Below are 26,301 nucleotides of genomic sequence, written 5' to 3' on the forward strand. Positions count from 1 at the left end.
CCCCATCGGAACCAGCGCCACCCCCCCGGCCCAGCAGCAGCCGTGTAGCCGGACACAGTTTCCTTTATTCCTTAAATAAAAAGTGAAGCCGCCGTCGCGGTTGGCACAGCAGGGGGTGGGGGGACAAGGGGGACCCAGTGCAGGACAGGGCTGCAGCGCCCGGGGGACACGGGAGCACCCGGTCCCAGCGCTGCAGCGGGAGCAGCAGGAGAGCCGGAGCGGGTGCATCCCGGCCCCTCCGGAGCAAGCCCCGCGGGGGACAGGAACAACGTCCCGGCGGAGGAGCCGGCCCTGCCGCAAGGGACACGAGAGCGAAAGCTTCCAGGAGACGCGCGAGCCCTGGGCGCCGCGGGAGTGAGCGGGACACAGGGCAGCGCCGGGGGCACGCGGGATCCATGGGGAAGAGCAGCCGCTGCTCCCGCCCCTGTAACAGACCCGAGGAGGCTCCCGCTGCTCCGTGCCGGAGCTCGGCCGCTCCGAGCCCCTTCCCGCCGGCTCCGGGACCCCCGGGCAGGGCCGGGAGCAGCGGCCGCGTCCGGGACGAGGCCGAGGGGCCGCCGGGGCCGCGGGCGAAGTGCGACGCGGGGCCGCCCCGGCCTAGGGCGCGCGGAAGGCGCCGGTGGCGGCGCCCGCGGCCGCGTTGGCCGCCGCCGTGCGCACCGCCTGGTTGGAGAAGACGCCGGCCGCGAACTCCTCCTGCGCCTTCTGGAAGCTGGCGCCCGTGCGGCGGTACAGGGAGTGGATCTGCGGGAGCGGCGGTCAGGGCTCCGCCGCGGCCCCGTCCTGCCGGCGCTGCCGCCGCCGCCCTCACCTTTTTCAGCATGATGACGCCCAGCACGGCCACGGCCGTGAAGAACAGGGACACGAGGATCATGAGGATGGCCACGGCCGTGTTCTTGCGCAGCGCGATGAGGGTCACTATCCACCCGCTGCGGCACGAGAGGCGGTGACGCCCGGAGCCGCCTCCCGTCCCCCCGCGGCGCCCGCGGGCCCGGGGCCGGCTCCTACCTGAAGCCCCAGTTGGGGATGCCGATGGCCTCCAGCACGTACACGACGTTCTGGGCAAAGAAGACGAAGAAGAAGACAAAGAAGTTGAAGGAACTGTCGCTCCTGGGAGGAAGAGGAGGGACGGTCAGGCCAGCTCTGCCGGAGACGACGGTGCCAGAGCCCTCCTGGCGCCCCGGCACAGGGGCTTGTGCAGCCCCGGCCACAGAGGGGGCTCCCAGGTCCCCCCGGCGCCCACCTGAAGGCTTTGTACATGGGCCGGTACCAGCACACGAAGGAGCAGGGGGTGTAGAGCAGAGCCCAGAGGATGGAGAGGCCGAAGCCGGAGCCGGACGAGGGCTCCACGCAGAACCAGGCCAGCGAGGCGAGGAAGTTGAGGATGAGGGCGATGGTGCTGGCTGCGGGCGGCGGCATCAGGCGCCGTGCCGGGCGCACCGGGGCCCGCCGCGGCGCCCGCGCCGGCGCTCACCCATCCACAGGTAGTACATGGTGGTCACGGTGCGCTGGAAGTCGGGCGGGATCTCCACGGGGATGTCCTGGTAGAAGCAGGGCTTCACGGGGCAGAAGGACGGCAGCGGCGGCCAGTTGTTGGGCCTCGCTGCGGAGCAGAGCGCGCTGAGCGGGAGCCGGATCCGCGGCCGCCCCCGCCGCACCGTCCCCGCGCCCCGGCGCTCACCGGCGCCGCTGCCGAGCGCGGCGTTCTGCAGCTCCCGCTCGCGCCGCTCCAGCTCCTCGGCCTTGCGGTTCAGCTCCTCCTGGCGCCGCAGCAGCTCGGCCGTGGCGGCCGCCGCCGAGGCCTGCGGCGCGGTGCCGTGAGCCGGGGCCCGCCGCGGCGCCGCGCGCCCGCCCGCCGCCCCCGGTACCTGCGTGCCGTAGGAGCCGTAGTTCTTGGGCTCGCTGGGGCTCGGCCTCCACGCGGGTGGCGCGGCGGCCGCGGGCGGCTGGTACGGCGGCGGGTCCGGCTGCGGGGGGAAGCGGCGCTGAGGGGCTGCGCCGGCACCCGCTGCCCGGTGCCGCTGCCCGGTGCCGCCGCCGCCTTACCCCGGGGCTCTCGAAGGGGTTGTACACATCCAGCGTCGCATACTCGGGGCCGGCCCGGTGCTGCGCCACGGCCGGGTCCTGCGGGGGAGACGGCGGGAGCTGAAGCGGGAACGGGGACAGAACCGAAACCGGGAACAAAACGAGACAGGGACCGAGACAGGGACAGGAACAGGAACCGGGACACGGAGCAGACCAGGACCGACCGGGCCAGACTAGGCTGCGCCGCCGCCGCGCACCTGGAACGGGTTACCGGGCTCGGCCATGGCGGCGCCGCTCCGCCGCCGCCGCCGCGCCGCCGCCAATTGGTCGCCGCTGCTGCCGCGCCGTCGCCGATTGGTCGCCGCTGGCGCCGCGTCGCCGCCGATTGGCCGGCGCCGGCGCCGCGTCGCCGCCGATTGGTCGCCGCCCCGACGTCACGGGCGGACCCCCCGGCGCAAGGGAAGCCCCCCGCCGCAGGGGGTGCTGTGCGCACGCGCGCGCGGGGAGGGCGGGCACGTGACGCGCGCACGTGGCCCGGGCTGACGTCACGTACAGGCCCCGCCTCTCCCGCCCCGCCCTCCCTCCCCACCCCGAGCGCGCGGTGCAAGCCGGGAGCTCGTTCCCATGGCAACGCGGCCCGGTGCGGCCTAGGCCCCGCCGCCGCCCCCTGCGAGCGCCGCGCGGTACCGGGGCCGCAGCGGCCGCGTCACCGCGCGGAGCGCGAGGCTGCTCCCGCCCTGCCCTTGAAGGCCGCCAGCTGCTGCCGGTCGACTTGGTTCTGTGGAGGGAACCGTGGGCGGATGAGCACCGCAGCCCCGTCCTTGCCGGGAGAAGCCTCCCGCCGCCGCCGGCCCTCACCGCCGGCAGCCGGTACTTCTCCCGCAGGCGGCTCCGCAGCTCGGCGCGCTCGGCTTTCCTCGCGGCGTAGAGCTCGTCCCGTCGCTGCCTGGACAGGGCGGCGGGCGCTCGGAGCGGGGCTCCGGGCTCCCCTGGCTCTCGCGGCGGCTGCAGCGGCTCTTACTGCTCCTCCAGGCTCCTCTGCCCCTGCGGCTGCTGCCCCGCGCCCCGCTCGGGACAGGCCGTGTCCTCGAGGGAGGCCGCGAAGCCGCAGCAGAGCAGCTGCTGCAGCGGGACCTCCCGGAACGGCTTCAGCACCGACTCCATGGACCTGGGAACGGGCACGTTGGGCTCGCAGAGGCCCTGACGCAGACAAGGCGGCCACAGAAGCAGCCGTGGGAGTCAAATGCTGCCCCTGCTACCCCTGGGGCGCTGCAGGGATTGCTGTGCCTCTGCTCGGGGGGGAATTCACGGCCCAAGAAGCAGCCCGGGGAGGTGTTTTTTTTTTTTTTTGCGTCTCCTGCCCCGTTATTTACAGGAATCCCAGATTTAGCTGATTCCGCCTGCTCCCAGCTGCACGTGGACACTCGCTGCCCCCACCCCGAGAGGCAATTCCTCAGCATCCCCAGAACCACACGGCAGGTTTCTCTCTCCCTGCTTCTCTCAGAGAAAATCCTTCCTTAGCCCTGAATAGAGACTTACGATGTCGCACACCCGAGTTTACTCCCTTCCGCTGCAGCGGAGCCAGCTGGCACCTCGAGCGGCGCTCGCGGCCGGGTGCTCCAAAGCTGTTATTGCAGATTTTGGATACCAGCTTTCTGTTTTGCCTTGTAAAGCCCAAGGGGTGGCCGCAGGCGAGTTATTTGCTCAACCTACTCACCCGGGGGCTGATGGCAGCTGCTCTTCCCTCTGCTCCCGCTCATGGGGCCGCGGCGCCTTCCTCGGAGCCACGCGGCCGGCGCTGCCCGCCCGAGCAATCGGGCGGATTAAAGCTCCCAGCCTAAGCTCTTTATGGATCATAAGCACATGAAAATGACTCAATGTCACCCCTCGGGGTCTCACCCCCGCCCAGGTGAAGCTGCTCCTGTCCTTCATCCCCAGGGACGAGGACAGCGGCGAGCAGATGGTGCGGGCGCGAGGCGCTAAGCTGCTCCGCGCACGTCCCGGCCCCAAGGAGACTTCCCGCCGGCCGCAGCGCGACGCTCCCAGGAACGCGGCCCGTTCCTGGGCCGATCCGCCGGGAACAGCGTCCGCAGCAGGGCCGTGGCCGCGGCATCGCGCCTGGCAGGAGCTCAAAGCTGCAGGCGGCCGTTCCGGGGCGCTGGAAGAGCCTGTTTGGCCGCTGACTCCAGACGTTCCTCGGAGCTGATGCAGACGCCCGGCCCTCGGCTTCCCAGAGCCGCCCTCGTCCTGCGGGCAGCGACACGGCCCCCTGCTCTTCCTTTGCCACCAGCTGGACACGCTGCCCGTTCAGCATCTTCCCACCTCTGCCTACAGCAAAACCTGCTTGCCCCGGCTTCATCCCAGAGCCAGCTGCAGCGCTGGGAGCCAGGAGCAGCTCTGAGAAGGCACAGCAGGACGGGCACAGGCGGACAGAGCAGGTCGTGCTAGCGAGGGGCCGGGAAGCAGCAGCTTCCTGCACCTCCCCGTGCGTGGCCAAGGAAAGCACCGCGCGGCCTCCCCTTCCCAAGGGACCTGGAGCAGCCGGGTGCAGCGCTCCGTCACGCTGAGGGCCTTGGGCAAGGAGCCCAGCGAGGAGGCTGAAACAGCCTCCTGCCAGGCCAGCCGCACACCAAAGGTTTATTCACTTCATATTTATTTTTCACAAAGACTGTACAAAATTCTTATAAAACTCTGGTGTGGGGATGGGCTATGACATTGATCCAAAAAATAATTCCCATGCAGTCCCACCAGTTTCATAACTTACAAGGAAACAGAGAAGCTACAGAGAGCCGAGTCCTGGAGTATTTACACCGAGGCGGCGGCGGCAGGAGCGAACCAGAGACAAAGCAACACGTGAACAGAGGTATTTACAGCACGGCCACGCGCCGGGGAGCAGGGCAGCAGCAACAGCAGAGCTTGGGCCTTTGGTGCTCACAGGCCGATATAGAATATGGGCTATTTACAGTATCTCACATATTAACAGCTTTACAAACATGTCCAGGGAGTTCTTTTATGTGTGTGTGTGTATATATATATATATAAAAAAAGAAAAAAGGAAAAAAAAAAAAAAAGAAAAAAAAAAGCACCAAGTGTCTGAATAGAAATCACACAGGCCTCCACGGGGGCTAGAATCTGAGGGCAGGCTGGCACCTGTGGCGTCACCGGCTGATGTCTCGGCTAGAGTCCCACATTTTTGTGCTTGGTTCCATCTCCAGCATGTCGAAGAAGGGGTGCTTGAGGGCCTCGGCCAGGGGGATGCGCTTGGACGGCTCGTACTCCAGCATGCACTCGATGAGGTCGAAGAGGCGGTGATGGTCCTCGGCCTCCGAGGTGAGGTATCTCTGCGGGACACGGAGGGACAGCTCAGGGTGAAGGCCACCGTGTGCTCCCTGGGCCCTGCTGGTCCTAAACCTGGACCGGGGGGCACTGCAAGGAGCACTGAACCCCTTTTCACACACTGCCCCCCTTCCCAAACCTCCTCCCGCCCTTCGCACTGAGCTCAGGCTGCTGCCACCTTCCCACTTCACACCAGAGCCCTGGAAACCCCGCTCTGAACCTCCACAGCCCACGCGAAGCTGAAAACCGGGGCTGGTGCCGAAAGCCGCAGCGCCCCGGCCTGCCCCGCGTACCCGCAGCGGCTTGCAGTTCTCCCTGACGTAGCGGCCCGCAGACGTGTTCTCGTCCCAGTCCAGGCGGCCGTGGTAGAAATACTTCTGTTTCCTGCCAGCGGAAGGGAGAGGTGGCAACAGGTTACAGCAGAAAGGAGCACGGAGCAGCCTGGGGCGACAGCCCCGCTCCGTGGTAGCCTGGGTGACTCTAGAGGCTGCTTCCAAGCTTGAGCCCTCCAAAGAGAACCACTGTTTCCAGTGGGAAAAGCTGGAAAGAGCCGTGGAGCCTGCAGTGCGCCCCTGGCCTTGCTCACCTCGTCTTCCGGATCATCCGAGAAGGAATTGGCCCCAAGATCCTCTCCATCATGGCCAAGTGCTCCCGGTTGTCATGTGTCTGAGGGAAATAAAGGTAGAGGAGGGGCATGGAACAGGTTTCCGTAGTTTTCCTCTGCAGCCCCGGGTTCTCCCCCGTTTCGGGATCCCTTCCTGGCCAGCTGGGGCATCACTACCAAACTGCAGTGATGGAGGGATCTCCGGGGCTCCTGGCTGGAGACAGCCGGGATTCCTCTTCCAGCAGCTGTGAGGTGGCCACGCAGCCCCCGGTTCTCACCTGGAACAGGGTGAAACCCACATAATACTCAAAGATGATGCAGCCGATGCTCCACACGTCGCAGGGCTGGCTCCAGCCAAGCTCTGCAAGACAAGGGCGTTTGAAAGGACAGATCAGTTACCGCCCCGGAGCCCCGCGTCCTCCCCCTTGCACAAAGCAAACGAGCAGCTAAGGGAAGCTCTCCCCTCCTGCTGGGGCAGCGCACAGCCCAGCCAGGCCAAGGCTCCCACTTACAGGTCGTTGGCACTCCCACAAAACGCCACTGGGGAGCCCCTTCCCGTAAGGCCCTTCCCACCCCAGCGTGTGCCCAGGACACCGAGTGACACGGGGCAAATGCTCCCAACCCCCAGGCCGTGCCCGACGCCTCGGGGCAAACAGCAGCCCGCGGCACCTACCCAGTATGACTTCGGGGGCCCGGTAATGCCTGGTAGAGACGATCGTGCTGTGATGCTCGTGATCAAACGTGGCACTGCCAAAGTCCACCACTCGGATGGCCGTGCTCTTCACGCTCCGCTCGTCCCGCTTCTTGGAGAGGGAAGGGGTATCAGTTACTGGGGACTGTCACCGGGCGGGCTTAGCCAAGGGGACACAGGAGGGCTCTGCTTTGGAGGGCACCTTTGGGGCTGGCAGCTGCTCCCCAGCGCCACCCGCACTGTCACCCTGAGGTCTCCAGAGCTCAGCTGGCACGGGGAGACGCCAAACCAGCCGGGATGTCACTGTTCCAACCCGCGGCGCCAAGGGCCACCTCCCACCTCCACCCGCGCCGAGCTCAGGGCCCCAGGCAACCCAAGGCTCCGAAAAGCAGGAGGTTTCGTTACCTTCTCCAGGTTGTAGGTGAGCTCGTAGTCCGAGTTCACAAAGAGGATGTTCTCCGGCTTGAGGTCAGTGTGCGTGAGTTTGTTGTCATGCAGAACTGAGGAGGCAGGAGGAGGCAGCGTCACGGCCCGCACACCCGGCCCCGCTCCCTCGGCTCCCGCTGGCACCCTGCAGCCCCACAGGCTCGGACAGGAGCATCAGGAACGGGGCCATCGGGTCCGGGACGAGGGCTCGCTCCGGGAGCCGCGCGGAGGTCACGGAGGAGCGGAGGACACTTACACTTCACAGCCTGGCACACCTGGAAGGCCATGTGCCGCACTTGGTGGATGGGGTAAGGCAGGTAGTTGTTGTCCTTGAGGAAATCGAAGGTGCTGAGCCCCAGCAGCTCGAAGGAGATGCACATGTGGCCGTGGTAGTCAAACCAGTCAAACATCCGCACGCAGAGGCTGAGAGAGAAACTCCCGTGAGGGGCAGAGCCGCACGCCGGGCGCCGTCCGCCCCGCGCCAGGCCTGGGCTTCCCCGCTTCGCTCCCAGCCACGGGGCAACCTCCGGAGCGAGCACGGGCCAGCCCGACCACGCAGGACGCAGCACCGTCCCGGGAGCCCCTTCCTCCCCGCGCCGTCCCCAGACGGACTCACTTCTTGTTCTCGGGATCCTTCTCGTTGATCTTCTCCAGCACGTTGATCTCCAGGCGCGCAGCCTCTTTGTACTTCTCCACGTTTTTGATGATTTTCAGGGCAACGCGCGCACCACCCCTGCGCAGACGCAGAAGGGAGCACAGGATGAGCAGGCGGGGCGGGCAGCAGAGTCGCTTCCACCCACGTTCCCCGTTAAACAAGAAAATGGGGCTTCGCGCCGCGCCGTTCCTTCTCCTCCGCGCGAGCGGGTACCTGCGGTGGTCGACGCACTGCACCACTCTGCCGAACGTGCCTTCCCCTAAGGTGCTAATTATCTCGTCTGGGAGGGAAGAGAGCAAGAGAGAGGCCCGTGAGCGGCCGCGCGCGACCTGGGCGCAGCGCGAGCACGAGGCGGATGCAGCGGGGGCAGCGCCCGCCCCGCGCCCGGCTCGGGAGAGCGGGGCAGCGGGCGCCGACACCGGCTGCGCAAGGCAGCTGCCCTACGTCCCTGCCGCCTCCGTAACAATGCAAAATATAAACGGAGCTTTAACAAAAGGGGCAGGAAAAGGAGAGGGCTTCTCTTTAATAAACAATGAAAATAAAATGGAACAGAAAGATAAGACAGATCTGCGACTGCGATGGGAGCTTAACTAGAGAGCTAAATTATGTTACGATTTGGCTGTACATCTTTCTTGTAGCCAGTCGCCGACGCGATAGATCAGATGCCCCTCGTCGTCGTCCTCCACACTCTTGGCCCTTCTGCTGCTCTGTCGACTCCGCTGCTGGCCCAGGCAGCCCGGGAATTCAGCATTCACCAATCACATTTTCAAACCAGCGCAGCAGCCAGCGTCACGCATGGGGTGGTTTGGAAATTCACATGGTTGTTTGAGGAGGGGTTGCAGGAGGAGATTCCCAGCCAATTCATACGGCACAGAGGAATATATAACGATAGGGATATTGCAAGGGAACATGTCAAGATACAACACACTAGCTCAGGAAAGAAAAAAAACAGTTTGCTTTTCGTTGTAGCAAAAAAAGAAAAAAAAAAGAAACAAAAAAAAGAAAAATAAAAGAAAAATAAAAACCTACAAACAGCCCCACCCGAACCAGTGTGAGCGAGATGGCCAGAACAGGGCCGGAACGGGGCCGAGCTGCTCTGCTCCTAACGGGGCTCGGGGAGGAAGGGCGGCCGCGCGGGCGCCCGCCGGGCTCCGCTCCGGAGCGGGGAGCCCTTCCCGAGGGCCGGGCTCCCCCCGCTCCCGCAGCCGCCTGCTCCGGCTTCCCCAGCCCCAGCGCTCGCGGGAAGAGACGGACTGAGAGATTTCGGAAGCGACTCTTGGCACAAGGATCCATCCAGAAGCAGAGAGAGCTGGCAGGGGGCTGCCCGGGGGCAGCCGCGACCTTCCTTTCTCAGCCCTCCCCCAAAGAAGCTGCTCCTGGAAGGGCGACTTCCAGGAGAGAAGCAGAGGCCCAACAGGGAACAGCGTGAGATGAGTCAGGTAAGAGATTTATGCCAGAGAAGAGCAAACTCCTGCCTTCGCTGCCACCTCAGCGCCCCACGAGGCAGCGGGCAGCGGCCTCGGGACCTCATCCCCCATCCCGGCCCCGCTCCGGACGGAGCGGACGACACGGAGCGCTCCGCGCAGAGCCCAGGACCGCGCGGGGCCGGAACCGCACGCGAGCGCGAAGAGGAAGGTGGCGGCGGCTGCACCGCGGCCCGGCCGGGAGGAGCCGGCCCTGACGCAGACACGGACCGCGCGGGGCGTCCTGCCCCGGGGGGCACGCGGGCCCTCCCGTCGCCGCGCGGACACGCACCGGGCCCGGGGCCGCCTGCCCTCCGGCGGTGCCGGGACGACCGCCGGGAACCGCTCCCGGCGCCGCGCGCGCCATAGGAAGGGAGGTTTCTACTCACCAGCTGCCCCCTGCGAGAGAAAGGTTACGGGGCGGCCCAGCACACGGGTACTCACCGACGAGGAGCGGCTAAAGGACCGGCTGCGGCGCCGTCTCCGCCTGTGCTTACGCCGGCTGCTCTTGCAGCTGCGGTAGCTGCCCTCGCGGTCCCGGGAGCGGCGGTACTCGTACGAGTGGCGGTACTCGGGCTCGTAGTAGGCGTCCCCGCGCTCGCGGCTGTACTCGTTGCGCCGGTAGCTGTCACAGTAGCGCCGGTCGTAGGCCCTCCTGTCGGCCGAGTGGTCGTCGTAGCTGCGGGAGGGCGGCAGGCGGCGGCGGCCGCTCACGGACGGGGCCGGGGAGCCGCGGGCCGCGGCGCGCGGGGCCCCCCGGGCACTCACCTCCGCGAGCGGACGTGGTAACTGTCCTCGCGCCGGTGCCGGCGGTCGCGCTCGCTGCTGCTCGACCGGGAGCGCGTCCGCCGCCGCTTGTGCTTGCGGCCCCTGTAGCGCTCGTGGTAGCTGCCGCGGCTGCTGCGCTCCGACGAGCGGTACCGCCGCGAGTGGGGCATCTGCGGGAGCGGCGCCCGTCACCGGCCGCCACCGGCGCCGCGGGCGCGCCCGGCTCCCTCCCTCCGGGCGCCCGGGAGAGGGGGGAGGAGGCGGCGGGAGGGCCCGGGCTCGGCTCGCGGGGACGCGCTGCACCGGGAGGCGGCAAAACCGCCGCCGGTAACGGGGAGGGCGGCCGCGGAGCGAGGCCCGCTCGGGGCCGCCGAGGGGAACCGAGGCCCCGGGAGCCGCGTGCGGGGCCCCCCCGGGGCGGGGGCCCGCCGGGGCGGCGGCGGCGGCGCCGCGCTCCCCCCCCCCGCCATGGCCGGTGGCGCGGAGGCCGCGGCCTACCCCGCCCCGCCCCGCGCCGCCGCGCGCCGCACCGTCCTCGCCGCCAGCCCGGTGCGCTTGTCCCACAGGAAGTCCGTGATGGCGGCCGGGGGCCCCGGCGGCCCCGCTCTGCCCCGCGCCGCTCCGCCGCGCCCCGCGCCGCCGATCCGGGTCCCGGCCAGGCCCCGCGCGCGCGCGCCCGCCCGCCCCCGCCGCGGCGCCGCGCACGCACGCACCACGCACGCAGTGCGTCACGCGCGGCGCATGCGCGCGCGCGGCGGCCCCGCCCCGCCCCGCCCGCGCGGGGCCCCGCCCCCCGGGCGGCGGTGGGCGGGGCTCCCGGGGGCGCGGTGCCGCCGGGCGCCGCCGGTGCCGCCCCGGGGCCGCCGCCGCCGCCGCAACAGGCGGGCGCGAGGGCGCGCGGGGGCAGCGCGATGGCGGCCGAGGCGCGGCGGGAGGCGCCGGGGCTGGCGGACGGCGCGGCCGAGGCGATCGCGGCGGAGGGCGACGAGGCGGCGGCGGCGGCCGGCGCGTTCGTGCGGCGGCAGCTGGGCGCGCTGCTGCAGCCCGCCGTGAACAAGTTCTCGCTGCGCATGTTCGGCAGCCACAAGGCGGTGGAGATCGAGCAGCGGCGCGTGCAGTCGGCCGGGTTCTGGATCATCCATCCCTACAGCGACTTCAGGTGGCACCGGCGGCACCGGCGGCACCGGCGGCCCCGCGGCGCAGCGCCCCCCGGCGGCCCCCGCCGCTGTCCCCGGTGCTGAGCGCCGCCCGCCCGCGCCGTCCGGGAGCCCCTGCGGTCCCCCCCGCCCCGGTCCCGGTTCCCGGTTCCCCGTTCCCCACCGTGCCCGGTTGTCCCGGTTCCCCTCCTCCCCGGTCCCTCGGCTTGCGTAACCGCCCGCGGCTAAATCCCCAATCCCGCTAAGCCCGGCCGGGGGGTGCGGCGTGGAGCAGGGCCCCGGCATCCCGCGGCTCCCGGCGCTCCGGAGCGGCTCCGCGGCCCCATCCCGGCGGCGTCGGCGCGTCCCGACGCTCCGGGCCCTTCTCGCCCTGCAGGTTCTACTGGGACCTCATCATGCTGCTGCTCATGGTGGGCAACCTCATCATCCTGCCCGTGGGCATCACCTTCTTCAAGGACGAGAACACGCCGCCCTGGATCGTCTTCAACGTCCTCTCCGACACTTTCTTCCTGGCCGACCTGGTGCTGAACTTCCGGACCGGCATCGTGGTGGAGGACAACACGGAAATCATCCTGGACCCTCACACCATCAAGATGAAGTACCTGAAGAGCTGGTTCCTGGTGGACTTCATCTCCTCCATCCCCGTGGACTACATCTTCCTCATCGTCGACCTGGAGACGCAGGTGGACTCGGACGTGTACAAGACGGCGCGGGCGCTGCGCATCGTGCGCTTCACCAAGATCCTCAGCCTGCTGCGCCTGCTGCGCCTCTCGCGCCTCATCCGCTACATCCACCAGTGGGAGGAGGTGAGGAGCCGCGGAGCGCGCGGAGCCGCGGGGAGCCCTGCGGAGCGCGGGGAGCCCATGGAGCCGCGGGGAGCCCTGCGGAGCGCGGGGAGCCCATGGAGCTGCGGGGAGCCCATGGAGCCACGGGGAGCCCATGGAGCCACAGGGAGCTCTGCGGAGCGTGGGGAGCCCATGGAGCCACGGGGAGCCCTGCGGAGCGTGGGGAGCCCATGGAGCTGCGGGGAGCCCACGGAGCCGCGGGGAGCCCTGCGGAGCGTGGGGAGCCCATGGAGCCACAGGGAGCCCATGGAGCCGCGGGGAGCCCTGCGGAGCGTGGGGAGCCCATGGAGCCACAGGGAGCCCATGGAGCCGCGGGGAGCCCATGGAGCCACGGGGAGCCCTGCGGAGCGTGGGGAGCCCATGGAGCCGTGGGGAGCCCTGCGGAGCGCGGGGAGCCCATGGAGCTGCGGGGAGCCCATGGAGCCACGGGGAGCCCTGCGGAGCTTGGGGAGCCCACGGAACTGCGGGGAGCCCTTGGAACTGCAGGGATCCCTGTGGAGCGTGGGGAGCCCATGGAGCCGGGGGGAGCCCATGGAGCCGGGGGGAGCCCATGGAGCCGGGGGGAGCCCTGCAGAGCATGGGGAGCCCACGGAGCCGCGGGGATTCATGTGGAGTGTGGGGAGCCCACAGAACTGCAGGGATCCCTGCGGAGCCGCGCGGACCCCTGCGGAGCATGGGGAGCCCATTGAGCCGTGGGGTTCCCTGCGGAGCGTGGGGAGCCCACGGAGCCACAGGGATCCCTGCGGAGCCGTGGGGAGCCCATGGAACCGTGTGGATCCCTGCTGAGCCGTGGGGAGCCCACAGAGCCGCGGGGATCCCTGGGGATCCCTGTGGACCCCCGCGGAGCCGCTCGCTGCAGCTCCGCTCCCGCAGATCTTCCACATGACGTACGACCTGGCGAGCGCCGTGGTGCGCATCTTCAACCTCATCGGCATGATGCTGCTGCTGTGCCACTGGGACGGCTGCCTGCAGTTCCTGGTGCCCATGCTGCAGGACTTCCCCGACGACTGCTGGGTCTCCATCAACCGCATGGTGGTGAGTCCCGGCGGCGCCGCGGCCGCTGCGTCCCGCGGGGCCGGGCTGCGGGCGTCCCCCGCGGCGGACGCGCCGTCCCCCCCGGGCCGCCCGGGGCGGCTGGGCAGGGTCTCGGTTGCCTCCTCTGCAGAACGACTCGTGGGGCAGGCAGTACTCGCACGCGCTGTTCAAGGCCATGAGCCACATGCTGTGCATCGGCTACGGGCAGCAGGCGCCCGAGGGCATGACCGACGTGTGGCTCACCATGCTCAGCATGATCGTGGGCGCCACCTGCTACGCCATGTTCATCGGCCACGCCACCGCCCTCATCCAGTCGCTGGACTCGTCGCGGCGCCAGTACCAGGAGAAGGTCAGCGGGGCCGGAGGGGCCGGTGCCCCGCGGGCGCTGGGGTTGTCCCGGGCGCGCTCCGACCGGCCCCGCGCCGCTCCGTGTCCTCCCGCAGTACAAGCAGGTGGAGCAGTACATGTCCTTCCACAAGCTGCCCGGGGACACGCGCCAGCGCATCCACGAGTACTACGAGCACCGCTACCAGGGCAAGATGTTCGACGAGGAGAACATCCTGGGCGAGCTCAGCGAGCCGCTCAAGGAGGTAGCGGCGGCGCCGGGGGGCCGCGCTCGCCGCGGCGCTGCGGCTGCGTCTCCGCTCACCGCCGCCTCGTCCCGCAGGAGATCATCAACTTCAACTGCCGCAACCTGGTGGCCAACATGCCCCTGTTCGCCAATGCAGACCCCAACTTCGTGACGGCCATGCTGACCAAGCTGCGCTTCGAGGTCTTCCAGCCCGGCGACTTCATCATCCGCGAGGGCACCGTGGGCAAGAAGATGTACTTCATCCAGCACGGCGTGGTCAGCATCCTCACCAAGGGCAACAAGGAGACCAAGCTGTCCGACGGCTCCTACTTCGGGGGTGAGGCCGGGGGTGCGGAGAGCGGCTGGAAGGGGACGGCCCTCCCGGGGGGCCCCGCGACGCTGACGCCCGCCTTGGTGTCCCCCAGAAATCTGCCTGCTGACGCGGGGCCGGCGCACGGCCAGCGTGCGGGCGGACACCTACTGCCGCCTGTACTCGCTCTCGGTGGACAACTTCAACGAGGTGCTCGAGGAGTACCCCATGATGCGGCGCGCCTTCGAGACCGTCGCCATGGACCGCCTGGACCGCATAGGTGAGGGGCGCCCCGGCTTGGCTGGCCCTGCGGGATCGGGGACGGGATGGGCAGGACAAGGAGCTGGGATGCTCCTTGGCTAAACCGATGGGGCGTTTGGTGGCCCGTGCTCACCCTGCCCCATGGCCTCTCCCCCAGGGAAGAAGAACTCCATCCTGCTGCGCAAGCGCGCCGAGCACAGCACGGGCTCCATCAACACCGAGATGATCCAGCAGATCGTGAAGCACGACCAGGACGTGGCCCACAGCATCCAGGACCTGCAGCACGTGGCCGTGGGCCGGGAGCTGAGCGGCAAGCCGGTCATCTGGGAGCCGCTGGTGCACGCGCCCCTGCAGACGGCCGCCGCCACCACCAACGTGGCCATCGCGCTGACGCACCAGCACAGCCTGCAGGCCCACATCTTCCTGCCGCCCTCCTCCGTGGGCAGCCCGCTCTCGCCCGAGGCCGCGCTGCTGCCGCGGCCCTCGCGCCGCTCCCAGCCCAGCCTGGCCGGCTCGTCCCGGCCCCCGTCCGTGGGCTCCGTCTCGGGGCCGCAGTCCCACCTGCAGACGCCGGCGGCGGCGTCGCCGTCCTCCCCGCTGCTGCCCGCGGAGCCCGGCGCGGCCCGGGCGCAGCCGCCGCGCGCGGCGCCCCGGGGGGACCCTGCGCCCGGCTCCCAGGCGCCGCTCGCCGGCTCCCGCGGCGCCTCCCTCTCCGCCTCGCCGCTGCCGCAGCCGCCGGCGGCCCCGTCGCCCGGCTCGGAGCCGGCGCTGCCGCCGGGGAGAACGCTCCACTACAGCCTGTCCCGGGCCAGCGGCTCCCACGTGTCCCTGCTGCTGCACCCGCAGGGGCTGGCCAAGCACCGCAGCGTCCCGGGGCTGCCGGGCGGGCGGCTCAGCCACGACGGCCGCCTGCTCTCGGCCTCGCAGCCCTCCTTGCTGCCCCATAAGGCGGCGCCGCCGGCGGACGGCGGCTCCCTGCAGCGCGGCCGCCGCTCGGCCGGCAACCTGGCGCGCCGCTCCTCCCCGTCGGTGGCCGGACTCGTGGCCAAGCCGGGCGCGGGGGCCTCCCGCCCGCCCCAGCTGCCTCCGGGCCCGGGGAGCCGCGCGGGCGGCCCGGCCGCCCCCCGCCAGCCGGCCTCCCGCAAGGGCTCCGTCGCCTTCAGCCCCGAGCCGGAGCCCGGGAAGCCCAAGCTCCCGGCCAACATGTGAGCGGCCGCCGGGGGCCGCCCGGGAAAAGCCCCGGCTGCGGCCGGGATGGAGCCGGAGGGCGCCGAGCCGGGAGCTGCTCCCGGCGCTGCCGGAGCCAGTAGTTCGCCGCCGCGTGTGTGTGCGTCGTGGCTCAGCCGAGCTCCGCTTACGGTGTCGCTTTGGGCCCCACCGCGTTCCCGGTTAGAGTAGCGTGTCCGTCCGTGCCCCCCTCCCCGTCCCGCCGCGCTGCGCAAGCTTCCCCGCTCCCGGCGGCACCGCGAGCGAGCGGCCGGCGCTGCCTCCTGGCGCCGACGCCAACGCGGCCCCGTCCCGCCGGGGCCCGGCGGCTCCTCGGCCGCATCCCGGCTCCGGCGCCGCTCCGCAAGGACCACGATCCCCCCTACTCTTGCACTTGATGTACAGAGCTTGTAGTTTTCATATTGCAGAGAGTTTAAAAGCGTTTTTTAATTTATTTATTAATTATTATTATGATGATTATTATTTTTTTGGTCGTTGTACATAATGGGTTTCAATAATAAAGAGCGATCCGGAGCTGGGCTGGGGTGCTTGCTTCTCTCCCTTCCCAGCGCTGCTGGTGACAGGTCCCTGTCCCAAACCCCCCCTCCTGCCTTGGGCCCTCGGGGAGATTAATGTTTAATCTCCATCGTTTTCCCCTTCGCTTCATTAACTTGGGGGGATGGAGGGAGCCTCGGATGTGGCTTGATTGCAGGGGACTTTAGGCATTAAATAGATTAAAGGGAAGGTCATGACGCGCAGGGCGGGCCGGGGCGCTCAGGCCACCGTGCCCGGGCGGGTGGCAGGATCCCGGTCCCGCTCCGGGGTCCCGTCCCGCTCCAGGCCTTGGTTGGCCCTCGGCACCGCAGACACCAGGGCCTGGGGCTGCCCCACTGCCCATGGGAATGCGGCTCCAGCGGGAATTAGGCTCCATGACACATGATGCGATGGGAGCTCATTAGCGCTTTCTCTCTAATTTGATTATTCCAGATTACACCGCCCGGAGCAGGTGCCCCCCGGCATCCTGCCGTGCTGGCGGCTCCGGGCCCAGCTGCGGCACCAGCCGCTCCGAGGCTGCCGAGGCGGGAAGAGCTTTTCCTTGGGAATCTGGTTCCACTGCACGGGTCTTGCGACTGGCCGGAGACGTGATCCGACCCCACTGATCCGCGTGGGCCGAGCAGCGGGAATTAACGCCCAGCACTGGCAGCAGCAGCACCGTGCCCAGGGAAGCTGGAATGCTGCGTGGGAGCAGCAGTGGGAACACCGAACACATCCAGAACAGCGGGAATGCTGTCCCGGAGCAGCCGGCGCAGCAGCCGGGAGGCCGTGACGGAGCTGGATGTTGAGCTGGCCCATCCACAGGGTGGGAAAGTCACCCGGCCCGGAGCATCCTGTGGGAAAGCGCCGTCCTGCAGCGCCGGCTGCCGGGGGATTGGGCGGCAGCGAGGCTGGGATTGATTAAACCGGGGTTAGCGGCGATTAAGGGCTTAGGGCGGCTCAGGCGCAGATTGCCAATCAGCGGGGCAGCGCCCAGGAGAGGGGCAGCGCTGGGAGCGCCCGGCTCCCGACACCTCCGCGCCGGAGCGCTTGGAGCAGGCAACATCCAGCGCGGCCGAGCTCCGACCCGCATTCCGCGGCCCACAGCTGCGCTGCATGCCTGCAGCTGCACCCCACGCATGCACGCTGCACCCCACGCATGCACCGTGCACTGCATTCCGGCATCCCACGCATGCACTCTACATTGCACCCTGCACCCCACGCATGCACCCTGCACCCTGCATTGCACCCTGCACCGCACGCGAGCACCGTGCGCTGCACCGCTGCACACCCCACGCCTGCACCCTTCGCCGCGCGCTGCAACCCACGCGCGCGTCCTCCACGCGCGCCCTTCCCCGGGCCGCCCACGCGCGCGCGCTCGCCCCAGCCTCCCTCTCCACCAATCGCAAAGCCGAGCCCCGCCCCCCTCGCCCTCTCACTGGCCCGCCCCCCTTGGGCCCATCCTCATACGATGGAGCGGGCCAATGAGCGCAGGCCGGCGGCGGCCCCGCCCCGCCCCTCCCTCCCACCGCCCTCCCGCGCGGAGCACGCCGGGACTTGTAGTCCGCGCGCGGCGGCTCGCGGGGGCCGCGCGGCGTCCGCGAACTACGTGTCCCAGCATGCCCCGCGCCGCCGCCTCCCGCGGGGCCGCCTCAAAAGGGCCGCGCCGCCGCGGCGCCGTGGGCGCGGCCATGAGCGCGGCCGGGGACGCGGAGCGCGCGGCCTTCGTGGGCTTCTTCCCGCAGGTCGTGCGCGACCTGACGGGCGAGCGCGGCCACGCGGAGGTGGGCGATGCCGTGGAGCGGCTGGAGGAGGTGAGCGCGGCGCGCGTGGGGCGGCGGCGGCGCGCGTGGGGCCGCGCTAAGCGCGCCTCGCGCCGGCAGGTGCTGCGCTACAACGCGCCGGGCGGCAAGAACAACCGCGGCCTGGCCCTGCTCGCCGCGTTCCGGGAGCTGGCGGGGCCGCGGGGCCGCGACGACGAGAGCCTGCGCTGCGCCATGGCCGTGGGCTGGTGCGTGGAGCTGGTGAGAGCCCGCGGCGGGAGGGAGGGAGGGAGGGACCCGCGGGGAGAGGGGGGGTCTTGAGGGGAGAGGGGGACCCCGAGGGGGGGAGCGGGGGGTGTCTGGGGGGTGGGGGGGTCCTGGGGGAAGATGGGGGGTCTGGGGGGAACGGGGGTGTCTGGGGGGGTGGGAGGGTCCTGGGGGAAGATGGGGGGTCTGGGGGGGAATGGGGGTGTCGGGGGGAGATGAGGCAGATGAGGCAGATGAGATCTGCCCTGGGGGCAGATGGGGGCCCTGAGGGGAGATGTGGGGGGTGTCTGGGGGGTGGAGGGTCCTGGGGGGAGATGGGGGGTCTGTGGGGGGATCTAGGGGTAAGATGGGGGGTCTGGGAGGAGATGGGGGGGCTCTAGGGGGGTGTGAGGGTCGTTTGTGGGGCGGGAAGGCCCCCTCTCCCCCCTGACGGCCCTTCCTGCAGCTCCAGGCCTTTTTCCTGGTGGCCGATGACATCATGGACTCGTCCCTGACGCGCCGGGGCCAGCCCTGCTGGTACAAGAAGGTGAGCGGGGGGCGCCGGGGCGGGCGGGCGCCGCCGTGCCGGGCGCGCGGTGCCCACGCGGCTCCCTCCGCGCCGTGCAGGACGGCATCGGGCTGGACGCCGTCAACGACGCCTTCCTGCTCGAGTCGACCGTCTACCGGCTGCTCAAGAAGTACTGCGGGCAGCAGCCCTACTACCTGCACCTGCTGGAGCTCTTCTTGCAGGTGGGCAGCCCCTCTGTGCCCCCTCCCCGCACACGTGTCTGCGCCTGGTGCCGCTCCCCTCCTGGTCACCGAATCCCCGCTCTGCCCTTAACTTTGGGGGCAGCCTGCCAAAAAATGCTCCTTGGAGCGGAGCCTGGCTTGGCGTTTCCAGGAGGCTCTTGGGGTTTCTTTTTCCAGGGGACGCAAGGGCGAGGATAAATCCGTAAGTCTTTCCTCCCCAGACCGCCTACCAGACGGAGCTCGGGCAGGCCCTGGACCTCATCACGGCTCCCGTCAACCGGGTGGATCTGAGCCGCTTCAGCGAGCAGAGGTGAGAGCCGGGGGGCTCCGGCCCCGTTTGGGCTCCCGTGGCCTCCGGGAGAGGCTTCCAGGAGGGCTGTTCTCCCCGCGCAGCCGGGAGCTGCTTTGGGGGTGGCTCCTTGTCCTCATCTCCCTCCGTGTCACCGCGGGGAGGGTGGCCAGGGCTCCGTGACGGGCCGGGTGCCTCTGCCACAGGTACAAGGCCATCGTGAAGTACAAGACGGCCTTCTACTCCTTCTACCTGCCGGTGGCCGCTGCCATGTACATGGTGAGTCGTGCGGACAGCGGCGGCAGCTGGGGACACTGCGGCGGGGGTGACAAACGCCCCAGGAGGGTTTGGTTCCTTCCCTCCTCCTCCAGGCTGGTATTGACAGCGAGGAGGAACACGCCAACGCCAAAGCCATCCTGCTGGAGATGGGCGAGTTCTTCCAGGTGCAGGTAGGAGCTGCCGCCCTGTCCCCTCGGTGCCCCAGCTCCTTCCTGGGCCTGAAGCCGCTCTGCTCCCGCCCAGGACGATTACCTGGACTGCTTTGGGGACCCCGAGGTGACGGGGAAGGTCGGCACCGACATCCAGGACAACAAGTGCAGCTGGCTGGTGGTGGAGTGTCTGCGGCGCGTGACGCCGGAGCAGAGGCGGATCCTGGAGGTAACGTCACCGCTCCCGGAGCAGCAGCGAGCGGGGCCGGGGGCGCCCCTGGGCGCTGCTCTTCACCCTTCCTGCCTTGGGCCTCCCCTCAGGAGAACTACGGGCGCAAGGAGCCGGAGAAGGTGGCCAAGGTGAAGGAGCTCTACGAGGCCGTGGGCATGCGGGCCGCCTTCCAGGAGTACGAGGAGCGGAGCTACGCGCGGCTGCAGGCGCTGGTGGCGCAGCACGCGCGCAGCCTCCCCGCCGACATCTTCCTGGGCCTCGCGCGCAAGATCTACAAGCGCCAGAAGTGACAGCGGGGCTGGGCTCCCGCGCTTGGACTGTGGTGGCCGCGGGGACAGCGGAGGCTCCGGGGCCCGTGGTGGTGCCACCCTCGGCTCTGCCTCCTGGGGACGGTGACAAAGGGCTGGGGGTGGCAGGTGCCCTGGTTGGGGTGTGTCTCAATAAAGATAATTTATTGATTTATTGGAGAGGATTTGGTGCTGTTTGGGGCGGACGGGGGAGGATGTTTTTTAGGGGGGGGAGGACCGGGTCGCGGGGGGGGTTGGGGGGGACAAGGGACCGTGATGGGCGGGGGCCGGTGCGGAGCGGCGGGGGGGGGCACGGGCGGGGCGGGACGAGGCTCCGCCCCCCCGGCAGCCGCAGTCGCCGCAGCCGCCGCCGCCGCCGCCGCGCACGGAGGTGAACGGGGAGCGGGGCGGGGGGGGGGGGCGCATCGGGCCACGAGCAGCCCCCTCCCCTGGAGCGGGGCCGCACATCTGGGCCCGGGCGGGCCCGTGAGGGGGGCGGGTGGCACATCTGGGCGCGGGCACCCCCGGGATGGCGGCCGCCTGCACATCTGGCTGCCAGCAGCCCCCCCGAAGCAGACGGGGTGCACATCTGGCCCCCGGCGGCCACCGCGGGTGCTGGGTGCAGCCAGGGAGGAGGAGGAGGAGGAGGAGGAGGAAGGGGGGGGTTGCTGCATCCCTCCCGGAGCCCCCGCGGGGCGGCCGAGCCCCCTCCATGGGGCGGCAGCCGCAGAGCCCCCGGGATCCCCGAGGCCGCGGTGGGGGGCAGGGGGGGGCCGCTCTCGCTGCGGCGCCGTCGGCCGCGACATCCCGGCCGCGACATCCCGGCTCCCGCGGCTGCGGCGCATCCGGAGCCGCCCGCGCTGCCGCCGCGGCTGGAGGCCGGAGCCTCCCCGGCGGAGGATTCAAGGGCGTTTTCTCCTTGAGCCGCTCCCGGCTGCTCCCGTCCCGCAGCGCAGAGCGGAGCGCGGTGCGGGAATCCGGGAGCTCTGGGAAGGGCTGGGTTTGGCGCATCCAGCTGCACCGTGAGCAGCAGCATCCTCAGCCTCTCCTCTCCGTCCTCTCCAGGCCGGGGCCCTGTCTCGTCTCGCTGCGGGTGCCGAGCGCGGGGGCTCGCGGCGAGCATCACCATGCTGGCCCCCACGAAGGGGCTGCTCTGCAACCTCAACCACATCCACCTGCAGCACATCTCGCTGGGGCTGCACCTCTCGCGGCACCCCGAGCTGCAGGAGAGCCCGGGCAGCCCCGCGGGCTGCAGCGCCTGTGGGGACAGCGGCGGCCGCCTCGACGCCAACTCCAACAGCCCCTGCACCAAGTGCCGCTGCTGCGAGGCCCACGGGCTGCGCAACCGGCCGCCGCAGGAGCCTCTTCCCTGCCCGCCGGCCGCGGGGGACGCGGCTTCGCCCTGCGACCCGCCGTCCACCTCCTCCTCCGTGAGCAGCTGCTCCGACTTCAGCCTGGATGAGTCCCCGGTCTCCGTGTACTGCAAGGCGCCGCCGGTGGAAGAGCCCGGCTTCCCGGGGAGCCATCCCGGAGCGGCGCCCGCCGAGGAGGCCCTGCTGCTGGCGGAGCAGGGGGACCCCTGCGGCGGGGGGGACGCTGGCCTGGAGGCCTTGGAGGCCCCCAGACCGGCCACGCCGCCCCCCGACAGCCTCTGCAGCAGCAGCAGCAGCAGCGTCGGCAGCAGCTCCCTTGACTCCTGCTCCGAGAAGCCCCTCGTGGCACCGGAGCCTCCGCGCGGCGCCGCCGCGGACCCCAACTGCAACACGCTGCCCGCGCGCTGGGACCACAACCGCAACGCGCCCCCGCCGGTGCCCCCGCGGCCGCGGCGGGCGCTGCTGGAGCCGCGCGGCGACGCGGCCAAGACCATCACCTCCTTCCACGAGCTGGCCCAGAAGCGCAAGCGCCCGGCGGCCCCGGTGCCGGCCCGCTGCGACCGCAGCGACTGGCTCATCGTCTTCTCGCCCGACACGGAGCTGCCACCGCCCGGGCGCTTCGTGCCGGGCACCGGGAGCCCCGAGGGGCCCCAGGCGCCGGCGAGGCCGCCGGCCCGCGGGCCGCGCGAGGTGACCACGTTCAAGGAGCTGCGCTCCCGCAGCGCCGGCGGGGCCAAGCACCGCGGCCAGGCGGCCACCGAGCCGCCACCGCCGCCGCCGGAGCCCAGGGAGCCCCCGCAGCCGCCTGCCCCCTTGGAAGGGGCCGTCCGGATGCCGCCCGCGCCGCCGGCGCCCGTGGAAAACCACCCGCCCAAGAGACGGAAATCGCGGCCGGGGCTGCAGCCCATCGCCGAGGGGGAGCCGGGGGACGGCGAGGGGGTCCCCGAGGCGCCCGGGCCCCTCTGCGACAAGACGGGGGACCCGGGAAGGGCCCCCCCGGCGCCAGGGAAGGTGGCGAGAGGCGACGGGACCTGCAAGGAGGGTGAGGGCCGCACCGGGCGGGCCGGGCTCTGGGCCGCGGCGGCCGCGGGAGCCGCCGGGCCCGGTCGCCCCGGGACCGCGGGGACGGGACATCCCGGACGGGGCTCCCGGGCCGCCGCCCCGTTCGCCGGGTTTCGCTTTTTCTTCTCGCTTCGTTTTTCCCGTTTTGCTCCCCCCTCCCCCGGGGCGGGCCCGAGGGCGGCGGCTCCGCCCGCCCCGCGCCGCCCTTCGCCCCCGCGTCCCCATGGGCGAGGCCCGCGAGGCCCCGGGCCTCGGCCCGGGCCCGGGACCCGCCGCCCCCTCCGCGCTCCCGCCGCGGCTTCCGGCGCCGCCCCTCACCGGCGCCTCGGGGCTGCCCGCGGCCGCGGCGGAGCCGTCGGGCCTCGATGCGGGGCGCAAGAGAGGCAAGTCCGCCCGTTCCGCCCCAAAACGTCCCCCCGGGTGCAGCGGTCGGGGTGGCCCCGTGTGCGGGGACGGGGCTGACCCCGCGCTCCCCCCAGCCCTGCTCGTGGCCGTCAGCGTCTCCGTGGACCGCGTCGTGGCCCATTTCAGCGCCGCCCGCAACCTGGTGCAGAAGGTGAGCGCACGGCGGGTGCAGGGAGCGCGCTGGGTGCAGGAGGCACCGTGGGTGCCATGGGCGCAGGGTGGGTACAGCAGGTGCAATGGGCACACGGGTGCAGCAGCTGCACTGGGTGCAAGGTCATTGCAGCGGGCTCAAGGTGGGTGCCATGGGCACAAGGTGGGTGCAGCAGATGCAGTAGGTGCAGTGGGCACAGGGGTGCAGCAGCTGCAGTGGGTGCAGGCTCATTGCAGTGGGTGCAACAGATGCAGCGGGCACAAGGTCGGTGCCGTGGGCGCAGCAGATGCAGTAGGTGCAATGGGCACAGGGGTACAGCAGCTGCAGTGGGTACAGGGTGGGTGCAGCAGCTGCAGTGGGTGCAGAGTCATTGCAGTGGGTGCAGCAGATGCAGCAGGCACAAGGGTGGGTGCAGCAGATGCAGTAGGTGCAGTGGGCACAGGGGTGCAGCAGCTGCAGTGGGTGCAGGGTCGTTGCAGTGGATGCAGCGGGCACAGGGCGGGTGCAGCAGGCATTGGACGCAGTATAGTTCCGCTTCCCGGCAGTGCTGGCAGCCTCCGGAGCCTCCTCCCGCTCCGTGGAGCCGCCGCGGCCCCCGGCCCACATGGCCCTGGGTGCTGCCCGCCCTCTCCCTCCCGTGTCCCAGACGCAGCTTGGGGACAGCTGGCTCAGCCCGGACGTGGGCTACCTGCTGCTGCACACGCTGTGCCCCGCGCTCTGCGCCTTGGTGGAGGACGGGCTCAAGCCCTTCCAGAAGGACGTCATCACGGGCCAGCGCAGGACGTCGCCCTGGAGCGTGGTGGAGGCCTCGGTGAAGCCAGGTGGGTGTTGTGGCGGCGGCGGCCGCGGGGCCACGCGGGGGCCCTGACGGCCCCGTGTCCCGCAGGCCCCGGCTCGCGCGCGCTGCACGCGCTGTGCTGCCGCGTGGCGCGGCTGGCGCCGCTCTGCAGCGCCCGGCAGCGCTTCCACGCCTTCGTCCTGGGGCTGCTCAAGTGAGTGTCGCGCCGGCGCCGCGGCGGGAAGCGGGGATGGAGCCTGCCCGCTCCAACGGGGCTCCCTCTGCCTCCTGCAGCACCAAGCAGCTGGAGCTGTGGCTCTCCCACCTGCACAAGAGCCCAGGTGAGGCCCCGGGGCTGCTCGGCCTCTCCTCGCGCAGAGCCGAGGGTGGTTTCGTCCCCATGGAGCGGGACGAGGAGGTGCCCCCGGCTCTGCGGTGATGCCGGTAGCAGCCCCCGAGGCCGCCCCGGGCGTCACGTCGCGTCCCGTCTCCCAGGGGTGGTCTCGGCGCTCTACTTCCCCTCGGCCTTCTTCGCGCTGAGCCAGGGCCCGCAGCCGCAGCTGGCGGAGGAGCTGCTGCTGCTGCTGCAGCCGCTCTCGGTGCTCACCTTCCGCCTGGACCTGCTCTTCGAGCACCACCACCTCTCCGTGGACGTGCGGCCCGCGGCCCCGCAACCGCCGCCGGGCGCCGCGCTGCCCCCTGCCCGGCCCCGCCACGGAGGGCCGGGGGTCCCGCCGGGGCCTGACGCCCGTCCCGGTCCCCCCGAGGGGACGGTGGCGGCCGCCGCGGAGGGCGCCCCGGCGGTGCCGGCCCTGCAGCAGACGCTGCAGCACGTGCGGCGCTGGGGGGACCGGCTGGGCCGCTCCTTGCTGGGCGCGGAGGCCCCCGCCGAGGCCGCGGGGACGACACCGGGAGGAGGCCTCGGCGCCTGGTGGCAGCAGCTGAGCGGGGGCTCCCGGCGCGGGGCCGCCCCGAGCGGGGCCGGGATCCCCCAGCGGGACCCGGCGGGGACGGAGCTGCGGCCGCTGCCGAGCGCAGCCCCCCGTCCCGGCAGCCCCGACCCGCCGGCCGCGGCCGCCGCCGCCATCGAGGCCCAGGGCGAGCGGCCGCCGCCGGCCTCCCCGGAGCCTCGCGCGGAGGCGGCCCCGGCTCTGCCCGGCTCTGCCGCCGGCCCCGAGAAGGGCCCCTGGCTGGGCCGGCTCTTCGGAGCCTCCTGCCCCGCGGCCAGAGGCTTCGCGCTCAGCCCCGACTCCAGGTCCAGGTGAGGGGGCTGCCCCAGGGGACCCTGCCCCTCAGTGAGGGCTCCGTCCCCGGGGCCGCGGCCTCGTCGCGGCCGCCCGGCGCGCGCTGCGTCCCGCGTTGGCGCACAGGGGGTATCCCGCGTCCCCCCGTGTGGCAGGAGGCCCTCGAGCTGGCTGTCCCCGCGCGTGGCCGTCCTGGCTGCCGTCGCGAAGGCGCCGGAGAGGAGCCGCGCGCCCCAGGAGCCGTCGGGGGAGCCGCTGCGGGCGCCCAGGTGCCGCTCGGGGGCGGGAAACGCGGCCGGGGGTCCCGGCGGCTCCTCGCGGGGCCGCGGCCGCTCACCGGGTGCCGCAGGGCCGTGCGGGCGCTGTGCGACCACGTGGGCGCCGGCGCCGGCCAGCTGAGCTTCCGCAAGGGCGACGTCCTGCAGCTGCTCTGCACCGTGGACGAGGACTGGATCCGCTGCGGCCGCGCGGGCGCCACGGGGCTGGTGCCCGTGGGCTACACGTCGCTGGTGCTGTGAGGAGCGCGGCGCCGCTCCGCACCGGCGCTGCCCCCCGCTCTGTACATAGCCCCCACCGACCCAACGGGCTGATTCCGGGGGGAGGGAAAAGCTGGGAATAAAGGTTGTGACTCACGTGCACCGGGATCGCTGCGGATCCATCCCGCCACGAGGGATTCCTGGCCGGCTAAGTGGCCTCGTCTGGATTTCAGGACCGGAGAGAGCCGAGAGCAGCTGGTCTTGGGTCAGCTCCAGAGCCCGGCCGCGTTTGTGACCAAAACCCTCTGAAATGGCCTCATTCTGGGGCCGCGGCGCCGCGTCCGCTCTGCAGCAGCCCCGTTTGCCCCATTCTCCCTTGCGGCCCGGCCTGGTGCGACACTTGGTGCCAGCGGAGGCCGGGCAGGACCGGAAGGAGGAACCGGAGCCCCCGGCCCCGGGGAGGCCGTTCGGCTGCTCGTGACCCGTGGGAAGGGCCCGGCCGGGCTGGGAGCGTCGCGGGGAGCCGAGCGAGGGGCGCCCGGGGGTGCAGCCTCCGCGGGGAGGCTCGAGGGAGCCGAGAGGAGGAGGAGGCCGCGGGGAGGCCGAACCGCCTGGAGGGGCGACGCGTCCTCCCCTCCGCGGGGCCCGCGACAACGACCGTCCACGGGCAGCGAGGGGGACGGGGAACCCTGAGGGGAACGGGGGAACCCTGAGGGGAATTGGGGAACCCTGAGGAAAATGGGGGAACCCTGAGGGGAACGGGGGAACCCTGAGAAAAATGGGGGAACCCTGAGGAAAATGGGGGAACCCTGCCTGGAATGGGGGAACCCTGAGGAAAATGGGGGAACCCTGAGGGGAATTGGGGAACCCTGAGGGGAACGGGGAAACCCTGCAGAAAATGGGGAAACCCTGCGGGGAACGGGGGAACCC

At 70.9% G+C, this 26,301-nt stretch overlaps 4 protein-coding genes across 7 annotated transcripts; 3 read left to right on the forward strand and 1 right to left on the reverse strand.

Moving 5' to 3' along the window:
* Positions 1-594: 594 nt before the first annotated feature.
* LOC104575498 (dual specificity protein kinase CLK2) lies at positions 595-10,646 on the reverse strand. Of its 3 annotated transcripts, XM_088535552.1 has the most exons (20): positions 10,499-10,646; positions 9,969-10,138; positions 9,645-9,879; positions 8,363-8,459; positions 7,951-8,017; positions 7,699-7,815; positions 7,339-7,505; positions 7,062-7,156; positions 6,639-6,768; positions 6,244-6,326; positions 5,948-6,027; positions 5,655-5,745; positions 2,047-2,124; positions 1,869-1,985; positions 1,682-1,802; positions 1,475-1,603; positions 1,244-1,403; positions 1,009-1,110; positions 812-929; positions 595-744 (listed from the first exon to the last, which is right to left on the reverse strand). In XM_088535552.1, exons 2-20 carry the CDS (start codon positions 10,136-10,138, stop codon positions 598-600), a joined length of 2,304 nt encoding a protein of 767 aa, XP_088391678.1. In that variant the 5' UTR covers positions 10,499-10,646; the 3' UTR covers positions 595-597. The 3 variants fall into 3 exon arrangements, with proteins under 3 accessions (XP_088391678.1, XP_088391677.1, XP_088391676.1); XM_088535551.1 differs by lacking the exons at positions 595-744; positions 812-929; positions 1,009-1,110; ... (3 more) ...; positions 1,869-1,985; positions 2,047-2,124 and adding an exon at positions 4,809-5,366 and having other exon boundaries at positions 8,363-8,456; positions 10,499-10,644; XM_088535550.1 differs by lacking the exons at positions 595-744; positions 812-929; positions 1,009-1,110; ... (3 more) ...; positions 1,869-1,985; positions 2,047-2,124 and adding an exon at positions 4,809-5,366 and having other exon boundaries at positions 10,499-10,644.
* A 299-nt stretch (positions 10,647-10,945) lies between these two features.
* Positions 10,946-15,356, forward strand: HCN3 (hyperpolarization activated cyclic nucleotide gated potassium channel 3). Its single transcript, XM_088535548.1, has 8 exons — positions 10,946-11,127; positions 11,502-11,931; positions 12,844-13,005; positions 13,136-13,354; positions 13,449-13,595; positions 13,673-13,913; positions 14,002-14,166; positions 14,305-15,356. Exons 1-8 carry the CDS (start codon positions 11,039-11,041, stop codon positions 15,354-15,356), a joined length of 2,505 nt encoding a protein of 834 aa, XP_088391674.1. The 5' UTR covers positions 10,946-11,038.
* A 2,202-nt stretch (positions 15,357-17,558) lies between these two features.
* FDPS (farnesyl diphosphate synthase) lies at positions 17,559-19,885 on the forward strand. Of its 2 annotated transcripts, none has more exons than XM_088535557.1 (9): positions 17,559-17,701; positions 17,753-17,911; positions 18,363-18,443; positions 18,524-18,646; positions 18,868-18,956; positions 19,142-19,214; positions 19,307-19,384; positions 19,458-19,592; positions 19,685-19,885. In XM_088535557.1, exons 1-9 carry the CDS (start codon positions 17,579-17,581, stop codon positions 19,883-19,885), a joined length of 1,062 nt encoding a protein of 353 aa, XP_088391683.1. In that variant the 5' UTR covers positions 17,559-17,578. The 2 variants fall into 2 exon arrangements, with proteins under 2 accessions (XP_088391683.1, XP_088391684.1); XM_088535558.1 differs by having other exon boundaries at positions 17,771-17,911.
* A 1,124-nt stretch (positions 19,886-21,009) lies between these two features.
* RUSC1 (RUN and SH3 domain containing 1) lies at positions 21,010-25,413 on the forward strand. Its single transcript, XM_088535438.1, has 8 exons — positions 21,010-22,297; positions 22,797-22,873; positions 23,520-23,694; positions 23,760-23,865; positions 23,946-23,992; positions 24,147-24,912; positions 25,051-25,164; positions 25,245-25,413. The coding sequence occupies exons 1-8, from the start codon at positions 21,010-21,012 to the stop codon at positions 25,411-25,413; spliced, it is 2,742 nt and encodes a 913-aa protein (XP_088391564.1).
* The last annotated feature ends 888 nt before the right edge of the window (positions 25,414-26,301 follow it).

The sequence above is a fragment of the Tinamus guttatus genome, unplaced genomic scaffold (assembly GCF_059628265.1).
Source record: "Tinamus guttatus ecotype Peru unplaced genomic scaffold, ASM5962826v1 Tinamus_guttatus_pri_ptg000629l, whole genome shotgun sequence".
NCBI classification, from domain to species: domain Eukaryota; kingdom Metazoa; phylum Chordata; class Aves; order Tinamiformes; family Tinamidae; genus Tinamus; species Tinamus guttatus.